General features: G+C 41.9%; 3 protein-coding genes across 6 annotated transcripts in view; 1 reads left to right on the forward strand and 2 right to left on the reverse strand.

Annotated features, from left to right (window-relative positions):
* Nucleotides 1-12,139, reverse strand: LOC101155462. The gene is made up of 12 exons (XM_004078389.4): nucleotides 11,591-12,139; nucleotides 10,389-10,525; nucleotides 10,143-10,318; nucleotides 9,872-10,032; nucleotides 9,423-9,563; nucleotides 9,232-9,353; nucleotides 8,030-8,198; nucleotides 4,417-4,559; nucleotides 3,789-3,913; nucleotides 3,590-3,716; nucleotides 2,318-2,451; nucleotides 1-202 (listed from the first exon to the last, which is right to left on the reverse strand). Exons 1-12 carry the CDS (start codon nucleotides 12,022-12,024, stop codon nucleotides 77-79), a joined length of 1,995 nt encoding a protein of 664 aa, XP_004078437.1. The 5' UTR covers nucleotides 12,025-12,139; the 3' UTR covers nucleotides 1-76.
* Nucleotides 12,012-14,927, forward strand: LOC101166416. 2 transcript variants are annotated; one of them, XM_020710470.2, is made up of 6 exons: nucleotides 12,012-12,228; nucleotides 13,552-13,594; nucleotides 13,705-13,810; nucleotides 13,892-13,921; nucleotides 14,009-14,062; nucleotides 14,128-14,927. In XM_020710470.2, the coding sequence occupies exons 1-6, from the start codon at nucleotides 12,023-12,025 to the stop codon at nucleotides 14,145-14,147; spliced, it is 459 nt and encodes a 152-aa protein (XP_020566129.2). In that variant the 5' UTR covers nucleotides 12,012-12,022; the 3' UTR covers nucleotides 14,148-14,927. The 2 variants fall into 2 exon arrangements, with proteins under 2 accessions (XP_020566129.2, XP_004078566.1); XM_004078518.3 differs by lacking the exon at nucleotides 12,012-12,228 and having other exon boundaries at nucleotides 12,249-13,594.
* Nucleotides 14,256-15,542, reverse strand: part of LOC101155717 (septin-7) — a 20,028-nt gene continuing 18,741 nt past the window's right edge. For all 3 annotated transcript variants that reach the window (XM_020710466.2, XM_020710468.2, XM_020710469.2), the window contains one exon: nucleotides 14,256-15,252. In XM_020710466.2, the coding sequence (XP_020566125.2) occupies nucleotides 15,213-15,252 (40 nt within the window). In that variant the 3' untranslated portion in view covers nucleotides 14,256-15,212. The remainder of the gene's footprint in view (nucleotides 15,253-15,542) is intronic.

The following is a 15,542-nucleotide window of genomic DNA, read 5'->3' on the forward strand; positions in this document are numbered from 1 at the left end:
TAAAGATTTAAAAAAACTGAAGTTTAATGTTTAATTTACATTCAGTGCAACATTTATGGACAATTCTGAAGCAGCGTCATTTGTAGAAGATTAGAAATGAAGACATGATGATGTATCCGGGCTCCTGAGCGGGATCGGGATCCTTTCCTTCAAACAGTCCAAAGTAGATGATGGTGTTGGACTCCAGTCCGCTGAGGTCCACCTGAAAGAATTTAACCATTCATAAAAACATTTAAATAACAAAACTATCAAATAAACCTTCCCAATCGCTGATCCTAATCGCTTTCCTTTTCTCCAGTCACGTCAGTAAGTCTAACCGCAGGAAACAGGACTCTGTTTCCGTAGAAACTTAACATCGTGGCGGTGGTGTGCAAATCAAAAAACACCCGTTGTCAGCGCCATCTAGTGGCTAAAAGGAAGCGGCAAAGAATTTGATGACCAACATGTAGAGTTTATCCAGGATTTATGTGAAGAATGCAAATTCATTTAATGTAGAGATGAATATGGAAGTGTATTGTATTAAAAGATACAAGTGATCTTTATTCTAATTATTTGTTTAAAAAAAGGGGGTTTCGTTCTAAGAAACAGGCTAGGCACTAACCTTATCTAGAAAGAGAACAATCATTACTAAAAATAAAACAACAACAAACACATTTTTTTCCTGTATTTTAAGTTTGTTTTGGATTGTTCAGAGTAATTTACTCAACGTGCGGCATAAAAATAAATTACATTAAATAACGTTAAAAAAGGTACCAACTTAAATTAACCAAAAATTTGAGTAAATTAAATTACATTTAAAAAATTGAAATAAAATAAAAGGTAAAAATAACAAATAAAATCAAATACATTTAAAACAATAAAAATAATTACAAATAAAATATAAAGAAATGAAATGAACTAAACAAAAATTAAATTAAATTGAATTAAAGAAATGTAAAAAAAATATATTGTAAAAATACTTGGAACCCCCAGTAAAGCAGCATTGAAGTCGGCTTCTTAATTAACATTTCCAAAGCGGCTGTTAATTTCCATACAGTAGCGTTCCCATTATGATTAAGCCGTTTTGAGCCAAAATAAAAAAATATCTGTATGGTTTTCTAAGACAACTAGTTCATTAGAAAATCACCTCTGAGCTGTGGGGCAAAGCAACGCCGCCCCCCCTTCCCAACATAGCTCTCTGTTTACACTATCTCCCACTACCTTCAAACCCCCAACCTAGCATTAGCGGTCCGACAATAATAGCGAGCAATTTTGGAGCTATCCAGCCGTCCAGTTCTGATCCAGATTCCAGCTCAGACCAGAAAAACAAAGACGTTGATGGATCTATTTGTCTGACGGTGGATGCATCAGAATGCAGCGGAGCAGGGAGCTTGTGGTCCAATATTTTCCGTCAAAAGTCTGATCTTTTTTTCAAGGGCATTTCTTCTTCTGCTCCTGATTCACAAGGATTTGAATAAAGAAATGCAATTTTGAGCTTAATTTTCTTAATATACACGTCCTCCATTATCAGAAAAATGCCACAAGAAAATGTTAAAAACACTAAAAGCATTTTTTTAATGAGAGCAGGTCATAAAGGGGATTTTTTTATTGTAATCAAACAAAAAAACACCCAAACATCTCAACAACAACAGCTCCAAAGTGTATCTAAGCGTTAAACAGGGACAACAGATTCAGTTACTGATTTGTAAAAGTTGTGTCCCGATTGTGGAAATGGATTGTCAGCTCTCTGAAGTTTCTGCACAAAAGCCTGAGAAAGATCGCCTTTCAAAATAAAAGTTAATTCAACTCGCTAGTCTCACACCAGCTGACGTTTAGAAGGAAGAGCGATGTGAAGCTGTGAACTTCTGACAAGTCCCAGAGGAAGTCTGGCTGAACTTCCTGTGAGCTGCTGAGCAACATGAGAGCGCTCGTGATGACAACCGCGGTTTGAGGGGCCTTCGGGGTCAACAGCCCACTTCAGGGTCATCACAGTAAACGCTCCTTCAACGCTCGTCTCTTCAGGTTCTCCAGAAAAACTTCTAGAGGATCTGTTCCGAAACAGGGGGGCTGTTTTGTGACAAGTGAAACTGAAAAATATTTGTCAAGCGCCACTGATGTGAACCTACTGTTGCCGGGGCGATGACCTTTTAATGTCAGGCTGAATTTGGAGAGAGCGTGGAGGGCACGTGAGGTCACAGAAGATCTCAAGGTCAGTCAAGTTTTTTTTGATGGTGAAGCTCAGGTGAAGCTCTGAGATTATTTCTCTTCCTTTCTCGATGTGACAAAGGTGTAAAACAAAAGATTCCCTGGCAGCGGACGCTCTGGAGCGCAGACACACCTGCTCGGTGACGTCCGTCCTCCAGGGGTCGACCTGCAGGCCGTCGCACCAGCCCCCTCGCCCGTACAGCCACGTCCCGTGTTCGTTCGGCACGGCCCCCTCTTTGACCCGCAGGGCGCAGCCCAGAATGGACCCTGTAAGTCCAACAAGATGACAAAAATTTAAAAAAAACTAAACTTGAGAGATCATTTTAAATCTGAAAAGAAAATAGATTAAATATTCTATACTGAGGTCTGTGAGAGAATCTGAGTCAGAAAACTATTAGCAGGAAAAATAAACTGGACACTTATCTATCATCTAAAAATAATAGATGAAATTCTAACAAATCGAATTAATTATGAAGGGTTAATTTTCAAAAGAAACATTGCTTCTGTAATACATGTGTCTGTTTTTAGCAAAAATAGAAAGTGACACGCTTGAAACTACAGAAATTTTTTGTTTTCTTCCTTTTAAATTTCCACACAACTTTCAGCTTCAGAGAGAATTTCTGGACCTCAGACCTCATGGTCTTTCACTTCAGCTGCATGGAGGGATGGTGTTGATCTCTGCTGGCTTTAAGCTTGTATTGGAGACTCCAACCTCCATCTATCTTCAAAGGACGCTTTTGGTTGAGGGCGGAGCTTACCCTGGAAAGGTCGTCAGACTGTTGCAGTCGTCAACATTTACAGGCCGTGTCACGCAGCCTCTACCTGCATTTTGTCTATGCTCCGTGGAGGAAAATTGGTCACACGTGAATATACGGGGAAAAAGGTGAGGTTTTTATCTTTAGGTGAAAGTATTTACAAAACAATTGCATATAAACTCTTTAAAATACGCTTAAACTGTGTAATTAAAGTTGGTCTCAATGGTTTTAACTGACCGAACATTTTTAAAAGCTCAAAACTGAATTCACGTAAAGACGCTTCGGATGAAATCCTCAGCGGACATCTGCGCACGTCGACGAACGACGAACGCAAGAAACACGTATGAATCACGTATATCACGCATGGATCACAAGAAACCGACATTTCATACGTGGAAAGTGAGCAAAATGTACGTCGTGGCTGTGCGACACGTCAGTTTAGGGACACCAATGAACTTTGAACTCGTGTTTTTGGGCGGAACCGGAGAAAACCCCAACATGTATGAGGAGAACGTGCAAGCTGCACACAGAAAGAACCCAGCAGGGATTCGAACCCGTGCCTTCTTGTTGTGAGGCGAGAGTGCTAACCACTACGGCACTCTAACATCTGACTGACTGTTTGATTGGGACGTGAGCAGCTGGAGCCTCACCTGCTGAATCGAACACGCGGCTGTTGTTGTGAACGCCGTTGATCAGGAAGTGATGCGAGGTGACGCAGAACTCGCCGCAGCCGTTCTCGTCGCTGCCGTGCCCGGTGATGGTGGCGAGCAGCTCCACCTGTGAGCAGAACAGCAGGCGCTCAGACCATGCGGTCCACCGCCATCCCCCTCGCCCCCGCATCCCCGGTACCTTTCTGGTTGATGGAGGCACCGAGAACTTCATGGGCCGGAACCGCTTGTTGTAGTTTCTGTCAAACGTTCCTCCGCCGTACAGAGACAGAACCCTGAAGGGGCGGAGCTTCTCCACCGTCTCTTCTGCAGACAAACAGACAACTTTTCCTTTTTCGTTTTTGTTGTTCTTGTAGGATATTTCTGATGATGGAGGACATTATTAAAATACTTTAAGATTAAAACTGCATTTCTGAGTATTTTCTTTCATTCAAATGGTTGTGAATTCAAATATAGTTTCATGTTATTTGTCACATATACACACACATAGTATAATAGGTAGTGAAATGTATTGCACACCCAGGACCAAGACCAATAAATATAAAAATATGATGAACGTTTGATGACTCAGTATGAAAAATAAAAAAGAATGAAAAAATAACCTTCTATACAGTGTTGAGGTCACAAAAGTGTAAAGAGTATAAGTAACAGGAGCCAAAAAAATCCATAATAAAGAAGAAAAAACACATAAATTGCTCCAGAGTCACGGTTTGGGAAGAAAGGTGACGCCTCTGAACAAATCCACCTTTTAGCGCCTCACACATTAGTACCAGCAGAAGAACAGAGGAAGCGTATTTCTCAGAACTCACCCGTCTGGTTGCTGTCACTGAATCTCAGGTTGAGGGAGGCGACCCAGGGTTTGGCCCACGGCACCGTCTTCATGGTGAAGGTGCATCTGCCGTCCAGGAGGGGGAGCAGCGGGGAGACGTCCGTCAGCCAGCGGCCGCTGCCTCTGGGGAGAGAGAGAGAGAGAGAGAGAGAGAGAGAGAGAAAGAGAGAGAAAGAGAGAGAGAAAGAGAGAGAGAGAGAGAGAGAGAGAGAGAGAGAGAGAGAGAGAGAGAGAGACCTGTTGGATGCAAACCTGCATTCATCCGTTTTCTGCTTTGACCCCGTCTGGGGTCACAGGGATGGTGCGAAGGCGGGGTTTACCCGGTTCACCTGACCATCACAGGTAAACACACCTGCTGTAATAAAAGCCTAAACTCTCCATAACCAAAACATTTGTTAGAAAAAACTAAAAAGTAAAAATTGAGCCACGTTTCTGTTCTCTGTTATGTTTTTCCTTTTCAAACTTCAATTCTTCATAAGAAGAATCAATAAAGAATCAATAAAATCTTAATGAAAGTAGGCTTTGCTAAAATAAACTTTAAAATGGTAAAAATCACTTTTGTTAAATTTGAGCGAGAATTGAAAGAAACGCTCGACATTTTGAGACAAACACGGTATAAAAGGGTTATGCTTCATCCATCTATGCATCAATCTATGATATATGCATGAATACCAGGAAAACAACAACAAACTTAAATAAAGCAGTGTTGTTTACTAAAAGATTCAAAAAGCTCTTCAGATCATTATGGAGATTAAACATTCATGATCCGGATAAATACTCGATTCTGATTGGCTGCTGGGTGTGCGTTAAGTAAGAGTTAACAGCGGCCGGAGTGTGCATTATCAGAAATTAACGCACGCCGTGGAAGCCTGAACTATCCGACGTGAAGCAGAGGCCATTAACCCGCTTATACCATGGTCACGTACAAAATAAATACATATTCAATCAGTTTTTTAGTTCTTTATTCTTGTTATCTGTTCGGCTTATATCAATTTTCCACAAAAAGCGGACTAGTTGTTACGTGGTGCGGCGCGTTATCACTGTAACGTGACAACGCGCGGACCTAGACTGCAGCGGCAAAGGAAAGCAATGTATTTGTTGATGGTTACGATAAATAAAACATCAGTTTAGAGAGAAGGTTCACCTCTCACCGCTTGGTTGATGAAGAAGAAAGTTTTATAGAGGCCAGCGCAGTGATACAGAACGACCGGAACTTCTTTTTTTAGGCATGCGTTCTCAAACTTTTTCTCTTCTTGCCGCCCTTGGAGTAGGAAAAATGTCCCACCAGGTGACTCCCACAGCTTGAGAACCACTGCATTATCACCTTCCGGTTCCGGGTTACACGGCAGGACGCGTGGCGTGCCTCTCTGCGAATACAACTATCTTCAAATTACTTAAAAGGTTGATTTTCAAAAAAGAGAGCTGACCATGCCCCCGAAGAAACCCCAGGAATATGAAGAACTCAAAAAGAATCTTGACATTATTCAAGAAACGCTGAAAAGTTTTATGGAACAAGTGTCGGCTAAGCTAACACCGCTCTGGGAGATGATGGAAGAGTTCCGAAGATTTCGGGCTCAAAACGAGCAGCGAGAAAACCAGGTCGAGATTCTGGAGAAAAGACTGGACGATGTGGAACAGCAAGTAAGGATGAATAATGTCATTCTCACTGGAGTACCAATCAAGCCTCGAGCTAGCACTGCTAATGCTAGCGCTAGCGTAGCTAGCAGTGCCAATACGGAGATCGGTGCTGTGTCTCTGGATCAGCAAATACATTCATTTCTCACATCTAAAGGGATTTCCCTGGATCTCAATACCATCGAGACCTGCCACCTGCTCCCCAGGAGAAAGGAGACGGATAAACCAGCGATCCTCATTAGGTTTGTGAATCACAAACACAAGCTAGCTTTGATGAATCAAAGGAAACACCTGAAAGGTTCGGCTGCTTATCTGAACGACCATCTGACCAGAAGGAATGCTGAAATCTCAAAACATGCACGGCTTCTCAGGAAGCGTAAGCAGATTGAGAACACTTGGGTTAAAGGCTGCAGGATTTATGTCAAACCGCTCGGTCCAGAGGACCGGTCCAAGGTTGTGGTTGTGAACACCATGAAAGACTTTGAAAAGTGTTTGATCACGGTCGTCTGAAACAACATGGAGTAATAAACCAAAGAGCCAAATAATTTCAAGAAATATGACACGTGGATTCATCACTTTACGTAACCTGAATAACAGCAGAGTTCTGACCTGCAGACAACTTGACCTCAACTTTCACCGTCGCTGATATCAGCTGAAGAAGGATATGGACCTGAATCTAATGTCTGCAGACATAACATCGAAGAGAACTATAAACTCTGTTTTGAACCCAGGAGATCAGCTGTTATCAGTAAAAGAAGAAATACCAACCTTGGACAATCGACAGTTATGGACCCTTTTTACTTTCCCCCTAAGGCATTACCTTATTATAAAAAAAAATAAAATAAAATAAAAAATACAAAAAAAATATTTAAAAAAAAAGTAAAACAAATGATTAATCACTTATTGAAAATTGTTAAATTGATTGACTTTTAATGATATTACTACACTTTCTCCAAAACTTGATAAATTGATTCAAAAATCTTTCCTAATGTAGCATAATTTTGCACATGTTTTTAACTTTTGATACTTGATGAAATTTTTGCTATGAAAATTCCTGAAACAGTGTTGTCTGCTTTAATAATATAGTATTATGTTTTATTCATATGAATGGCTTTTATAAGTAACATAAGCTGCATATATTTCAGATGACTGATCTGCATTTGCCATGTTGATTTCTAAAATAGTTATTTTTGACGTAATACTTAAGTAAGTCATCTTTGTCATGCGCTTTATCGATATCTTATGATTTTTAATTCTGTCTGATAAAAACTGGGAACCGGATATTGATAAATCATGTAATAAAATGGTTACAGTATAACGGGGTGGGATTATAAAAGTTCGCTTCCTCCCACTCCCTTTCAACCAATATTTATTAATATGTCTAATTATCCTAAGTTTGATTAGTTACTGTATGAATGTATAACTGATGTTTATATTGCTGTTGTGTATTATTTCTACTTAATTGCTTGAAATAAACCATTTCAAATCAAATCAAATCAAACCTTTTAAAGCAAACCCAGCAGCCAATCCATAGTCGTTACCATGACAACGAGTCAGGCCACGGACCAAACTCTTTACTTTTTGTGAAAACTGTTTCAAACGTGAAACAAAACTACATTAAAGTACTAATAATTGATTTAGTATTTATTTTTATTTCGTAAGTGATCTGCATAAGCGGGATATTGTCCTTTGAGGTGTCCGTCATCGGAAATGAACAAACTTGGCGCCAGCAACTGTTGCCGCCTCTGCGTTGTCCATGAATGTCTGATAATGGACACCTCGTCGGGCATTACCCCTCACATCTAAGATAAGAGGGGGAAAAAGCAGTCCTTCAAAAAGAAAAACACTCCTGTTTTTGTCCATGAAACATTTCATTTTTGAATCGACTTTCTCTTTTAGATTTAAACTGTAAACAATTTATTGCAAACGTGATGATATCCTGAAGCCAAAAGCAGAACCTGCGGAACGCCGTGATCCAGCGGCCCAGCTCTGTGTTGCAGAACGGACTGAGGCGATCGCAGCACACAAACAGCTGCACAGTGTGATCCCAGGGGGGGCAGGACGAGTCTCTCCGGCCGGGACACGACAGCGAGGCGTCCAGCTCCAGCGTCCTGAACTCCCAGAGGTCTGCAAAGGAAAGGGTTGGAGGAAAGACGAAGGAACCGAGTCCATCAATCAGCGGTACAAAAACAGATTTCACGCCGAAACCGTGAAACAACTGCAGTCCAGACCACAACTTCAACAACTATTGTCAGGGATGTTCAAAGAAAACCTTTTGCTTAATCTTTTTTGTCAAATATTCTTTCTGATTATTGTGTTTCTGCTCCTAACAGACATTCTAGGTTCTCTCCCCCAACTGGAGATCAAACATTCACTTCCAGGTTGAAGCGGATTCAAACCCAGAAAAGGGTGAAGTTCACTAAGTTACCACTAGGGGCCTTGCAACACACGGATGTAATTCTCCACAGCAGAAACAAACACACTTTTAGTCTGACTCTAAAAGCATTTCAATGGTATTTAGAGTTTTTATTAAATGAGAGACGATCAAGTCCTGGGACTTGATGTGGAAAAGTCTGAAAAATCGAGGTGTGATCCTCGGACTTTAGACCGACGGGTCATAACGACCCCAATAAACAGTGTCTGACACACTTCTTTGTCCCGCCTGATGGTCTGATTTCAGGACAAGTCTCCAGATAAAAATGTGACACTGCAGCAGAACCACCAACCCGACGGGCTCCCTGCTGTGCCTTTTTAGCAATCAATCAAATCAAATCAAACTTTCTTTGTACAGCACTTTTCCAACAAAGTGCTTTACATAAAAACTTAATCCAATTTCAAAAACCAAAAAGAAGACACACACAAATTAAATTAATTAAACCCATGCAATGTTCACAGCCCCCCACAACACACAAACACACAACATAGTAACGCACAAGATGATTCACGAATCAGACGTCACATTAGATTATTTTACATTTTTCTAAATATTAATACAGCAAAAATTGCCATCTTTGTAATCTAAAGGAGGAAAATACCAAAGTCTGTGTTCTTGTGATGCATAATTTAAGATTAACCCGACAGCGGATCGTCTACAGCCGTTCACATTCCAGACAGCAGCTGATTCAATCACTGCCTTTCCAGATACCGTTGATTTGTTTACCGGGAGGCAGGTCGACTGTGGCCACGGCTCCTTCCTCTCCCTGCATCTGGACTTTGGCAAACACAGAAACCACTTTGGCAGGGCGCCGAAGTTTGACCTGCAGGTTGGCGGAGAAATCGAACCTGGAGACCCAAACGGTGACTTTAGAGCAACAAAGAAAGCAAACCCCTTCAAACGATCCGACTCCTCACCACTCCGCCTGCCAGTTGATGAATCTGAGGCTCGGGTACAGGAACCAACCCATCTCAGCCAGCGCCCCCTGCTGGTCAATACCGACGAAGAAGTTCGGAGAGGGGGTGTTCTGGAAGGACACGTCCACGGCCTTCCCCAGCCTGCGAGGAGTTTGAGCAAAAGGAGCAAAACAAAATAAGGCAAACAAAACATTTTTGCTGGAAAATTACGAGATGAGCAACAAAATGGGTTCTATGTAAAAAAAAAAGAAAGAGTTTAAATGTTTAGCTGTTAAGCTGTCTGAAACAATTTGTTGCTCAAAAATTTATTTATTATTGTTTTATTTTTTGCTACTTTTGTTTTTTTTGAGGGGGACTGGGCTAGCTGGGGGCTTTGGAAACCTTTTGAACGCCACTGCGCATGAGGACAAAAGTAAAAGGTCGGCACAAGAAGGTCTTTTTGGACTAACCGCAAAGCCTGATCGACGCCGACCTCCAGGTGCACCATGGCAGCCGGGATGCGGAGCTCCTGGAAACATTCATCCTCGACGCAGTTCATGTCCTGGATGGGGTTACCCGGGAGGGAGTAGACCAGGACACCTGCGGCGCCGGCTTTGGCCATGTTCCGGACCTGCAGAGGTCAAACCAGACACGGATCATCTCTGATGGGACTTCAGGTGGGAGAAGATGAATCTGATGATCTGTAGGAAAGAAAAAAACAAAAAACGTAGAGCAACAGACCTTTGTAAAGTAGGAGCAGTTGCCCTGAGACACCCAGGCTACAGCCCCCGCCATTGAAGGCGAAGGGCTGCACGCGTCTCCTGCATCCAACAGCCTATAGGGCCCTGCGCCCCAGCGTCCCATCAGCCAATCGTATCTGGCATCCAGCCTCTTGACGATGATGGGCATCCTCCATCCTGCGGTTTGATGTCATTTTCAGAAACACTTTTCCATCTTCAGACAGACTGAACAGAAAGATGTTTTTACCCTGAGACGTGAAGACGGCCTGATCCAGACCACAGTTGTGCCCTGAGCAGCCCCAGTAATACAGAACATTGGGGATCCAGTTACCCAGAGCGAAGACCGGCACCGGGGAGAAATGCAGCCGGGTCAGAACCTCCTTCCTGGAGAGGTGACAGACGGCAGGCGTCACATTTTCAAAACGACAGAAGTCCACCAGGAAACAGATGCTGATCGTCTCGTCTGACGGAACATCTACCCATGAAAGATCTGGACCCACTTCCTCTTTTCAGTCTACGTCCAGAAAAACCAGGAAATCTGCTTTTTTTTTTGTTTTGTTACTATTCTGGGATGTTCCTGAAACCAAGCACTCATTCCTTCACATTGCAAAACCTTTTTTTTTTTAAATAATGCGCTTACTTTAGTCTAAAGCTGTTATGTGGACTGAAACAAACAGATTCCTTCAGTTGTATCCGACTTAATTGGATTTGAATATAATAATTATGAATGATAAGACTTTTGTTGACGCTGCAACAATTTAATTTCCCCTCATGGGACAAAGAAAGTATCCATTCCATGAAGTTTTTTTTTCATTTTATTATCTAATTATCCTAAGTTTGATACATCATTGTATGAATGTATTAATGCTTATTGTATTGTTTTGCGCATTATTCCTTGATTGCTAGAAATTAACCATTTCAAATCGAATCAAAATCAAATTTTAAGTGTTATTTTTAAAGACTCATTACAATTACTTTTTTTCTTATGTAATTTAACACATTTTTAATGTTAGAGGACAAATATATATATCAAATTTTTTTTTTTTTGCAGTATTGCAGATGGAAAAAGATCGTATTTGTGACACAGAAACTACACTACAAGCTTCCTGCTCAGCTCCATTCCGATGCGTTCACTTGCAGACAAACAGATACGTGAACGTCTACGCTATTCAGTATTTTTGCTGATTTCCTAATGTTAGGTTGGGGGTGAGCAGAACTGTAAGCTAGTGTGAGAGAGTGTAAACAAAGAGCTCTCAATTGTGGGTGACGGGAAATCAGAGGTGAAGTTCTGATTAACTCCAGTTGCTCTGCAGAAACTTTTTTTATGTGATGCTTCTGTACTATGACTGTATGCATCGATATTTCTTTCTGTCGTTCTCCCTGGCATTCACACTTTTGTTTTACATGTTTATCAATAAAGTTTTTTTAATGCATTGACTGTAGGGTCACCTGCGGACGGCGGCTCGCTGCAGCTGCTCTCTCATCCACAGCGCGTCGGTGACCGCGGAGTCGTCCAGAGACACGAACAGCACGCGCGTGCTCTGCGGCAGACCGTCCACCAGGCGGCGCAGCGAAGACTCGGAGCTCCACATAGCCTCCAGAAACCCGGACTTGTTGGTGAAGGCGTGGATGACCACCGGTCCCTCCAGAGCACCGGGCTGGTAGGAGAACCGCCCATCCAGAGTCGGGACCGTGAACGCATCAGCGGGGTCTCCGGGCTCCGGACCCGGCTGTGAGGTCGGGACGTTGATCAAACCGACCGCGTTGTCAGGGAAACCCCACGGCGACCCTCCCTCGTTCAGGGTCACCCGCCGCCTCGGCGCTCTAGCGGAAGCCGTCGCAACAATCACAAAGCCCAGCAGCAGTGAACGCAGCGCAGCCATGTTTCCGGTGGCCGTGAACGCACCACAGGCCACCGAGTCTCCGCTTTCCTGCGCAGTTTGTCCCCAAATGAGCGCAGAACTGTTTCACTTTCACAAAAAAGGAGAACTAACTTCACGTTCATCTGACAGCCCAACATTTAAGAGGAAGGCGGGCAGAAAGGCCGCCTACGGCGAGCCCAGGAGGTCAAAAAGAACAAATCAGAGGTATCCCGCTTGTTAAAACAATCAAGATAACATGATGATGATTAAAAGGAATCTCAGAGGAAAACAACAAAAAAGGTAGATGTTATGTTTTCCTAGCTAGGTCACTAGCGACGTCAATTATGTAATAAAAAATGTATTACATAATCTAAAAATGACTTTATTGGAATTTTAAAATACTTTTTTGAGTGATGGTGTCTGGAATTGATGTCTTCTCTTTTTGAAACATATTATTCAGTAGTGTTCTTGGTCTAAAGTGGTGGTGGGTTCAAGCCCCACACTTACCATGTGAGTCACCCACATTCCTGCAGCTGGATGACCTCATTAAAGGGGAACAAATGGGTTCCTAAAGGTCAGTCCTTTACGCAACACAGGAGGAATAACCCCCCAGGACTTAATTACATATTCTTGGGGAGGTACCCCAGACATAATACTTCCATGGTGCCCTGTCATTAGTCCAAAAAAATAAACTCTAAAATAACCAAACCGTCCAGATGCCTTGATTCCTTCTTCAAGACGTCACCCGGCCGACAGAAAACCATCATCAGCAAATGTGATGACTGCAGGCGGCACAGTATAGTTTTCTGTTACCTATATTTTTTTAAATAAAGTTTAAAGAACAGTGATAGAAGTTATTACAAATTAGTAAATATGTTGTTTATTGCAGATAAATGATAAGGTTTGTTGCATAAAACTTTTACTTTTTTCACTAATTTGAAACGTTTTTGTCGCTGCAGAGAAACGAACCCCCCCCCCTTTTTTTTACGAGCTATTAAAATTTAAATGTGATCACCTTTTACAAATTACTTTGTATCAAATAAACCTGATTAAACTCTGGTCTTCATCCTCTGGACATTACTAAGTCAACCATAAAATCGTGATTTTATGGTTGACTTAGTAATGTCTTCTTTTTTTTTAATCTATTTTTGGTTAAACCTGAGATAAATTACAAATAATAGTAACTTGATAGAATGGCACACGGGGAGAAATCCATCAGCCAAGCATTTGTGTAGATGTACCAGCACAGAAAGTGATGAATTACTCACCAACTTGAACTCAGAATTTCGGCCCCATTAGAACATCAGCCCACACGGCTGTGCGTAAAAGCGCGCAAATGGTGCGTTATTGGTCCCCAGAGCGCACAGTTAGGAGCCTCAAAGAGCCACGGGAAGAAATTCCGCTCCGTTTTAATCATCATCTGGAGTTTAAGCATAAACGACAGAAGTTGTATGAGAACGTGTTGGAATCGAAATCCGCGCACCTTTCAGTGATGGAGATGGATAAACTTGGTCTTCTGCTGCTGCTGCTTCTGTCACATGTTTTCAGCCAAGAAACGGAGCTGGGGCCGTGGAGGAGAGAACCAGAGGAGGTGAGACTGGCGAATCATGCGGTCATCTTTCTACCACTGCACAGTCAATTTAAAGACAAAAAACAAATATTAAGGTAATGTTGGTTTACAATTATTTCCAACGCCAAAAGACGAAATGGCCAAACTCGGAGGATCTTCAGCGAGTTTTACTGAGGGTGGCCAGAAAACCCAAACTGTGCCGGTGTTTTACCGGACAGACCGGGAGAAAACCAACCAGTAAGACTTCATAGAAACCAACAGCAAAAGTAATACATGTTTTTATAAGAAAGAAAAAACTTTTTGTTTCTTTCTAAACAGGTAAAACACAGACAGCAGGAAAACGAATTGGTAACAATTATGTATAAATTAAAGCACCTTTAAAAATAAAAATTCAAGAAAAGGTTTGCATTAACGTTTTTTTTCTTTTTCTTTCAGGGCATACATTTCACACTTTCGTGGGCCTGATGGGTAAAAGGGAAAATGATCAAGGTATGCCAACAATGTCTTATTTTCTGCTTATATCTACCTGGTAACTGCTGATGTCATCCCTGCAGGAGCTTCAAGGGTGCGCTGAAGATCTGTGAGGCTCCGCCCCTTTCTAAAGTTTCTGATCAACACTGACAGCTAGTGGCAGAAAACAGAAACAGGCTCATGGATTTCACAGACCACCTTCACCCCAGAATGCCATCACAGGTTTATTAAGTGACTTTGTACATTACAAATGAAAAATAAAATTAAAAATACAGATGGAGTAACACAGCCAAAGCAAAAATGTGTTGTTGACTCTTCCTTTCCACTGATCCGCGTTTTTCCAAACACTTTCAGAAACTATTTTTTTCTAAACATGAAGATGCTGCCAAGTCTGAGTTTTTTTTTCTCCAAACATACAAAAGAAGTCAGTACTTCAGCTGGTTTGGTAAATATATTTATATATATATATAAAAATAAACTAAAGTGAAGTATAACACTTATGACATAAATGGTGATCCGATGCTAGTGGAAAGAGCTAGAAAAACAGAGGAAAGTTTCAGAACAGAAAAAGGAGTATACAAAAAAAAGGGGGGCGGGGTCGTTTCAGGGTTTCTCTTTATTGGATGTGAGGAGGGCGGCAGGAAAACTGAAGGCCTTCTCTCTGACACACCAGCTCACGTTCAAACACTGACGCTGTCGTCTTTCGGTAAACGTTGACATTGCACCAAAAACTGATTGTACAATAGTTTTGTCTCATCGTGCCCAAAGCCACCCTGTGGGAGGGGGGGGGCAGCAGCAGTAGCTGGAAGGTTGAGGACAGTATTCAGTTATAACAGTAACAACAACAATAATAATAATAACATCAAGAATAATTAAAATATAAGTTTGGCTTTTCTAAAAGTGGGTTATTTTTCCTTTCGTTAGGGTAAACATTTTTTGATGATGAGTCCCGTTGCAGGGATGGAATCCTCCCCCCACAAAAAAAAAATCTGTCCACAGAGCTCCCTCTGCTGGCACGGGGTGGTAGGAGCACAGAGGGGAGGAAAAAAAAATAGGAGGAAAATGGAAGAGGAGGAGATGGGTGCAGTGTTGGCGCCGTACGCTCGTCTCCTGACATCGTTGGAAAAGCGACAGAACCCCGATCTGGAGGCGGATCTGCCGGCTGTGCTTAGAAGATCTTGCCTTTCTTCTTGTTTTTGTCCAGAGTCCTGCAACGGAGCGACACCAACGCTTAAAGACGACATTTGACACAAATGCTGAGTACAGAGGAACAGAAAGGTCCTGAGGATGAAGAGCCGACCCCTGCAGGTAGCTCTTCCTCATTTCTGTCCAGCTCACAGTATTTAACAGCTTTTCCACAGTTTGGCAGATGGAAACGTCATTTACCGCACTGTTGTAAATGATCAAATCAAAACCAATTCATCTTTTACATTTGGGCACAAGAGGAAGTGAGTGAAGAGAAAACATTTACTAAAAAGTACATTTTTGTAAACTGTAG

This window comes from Oryzias latipes, chromosome 16 (genome assembly GCF_002234675.1).
Source record: "Oryzias latipes chromosome 16, ASM223467v1".
NCBI classification, from domain to species: domain Eukaryota; kingdom Metazoa; phylum Chordata; class Actinopteri; order Beloniformes; family Adrianichthyidae; genus Oryzias; species Oryzias latipes.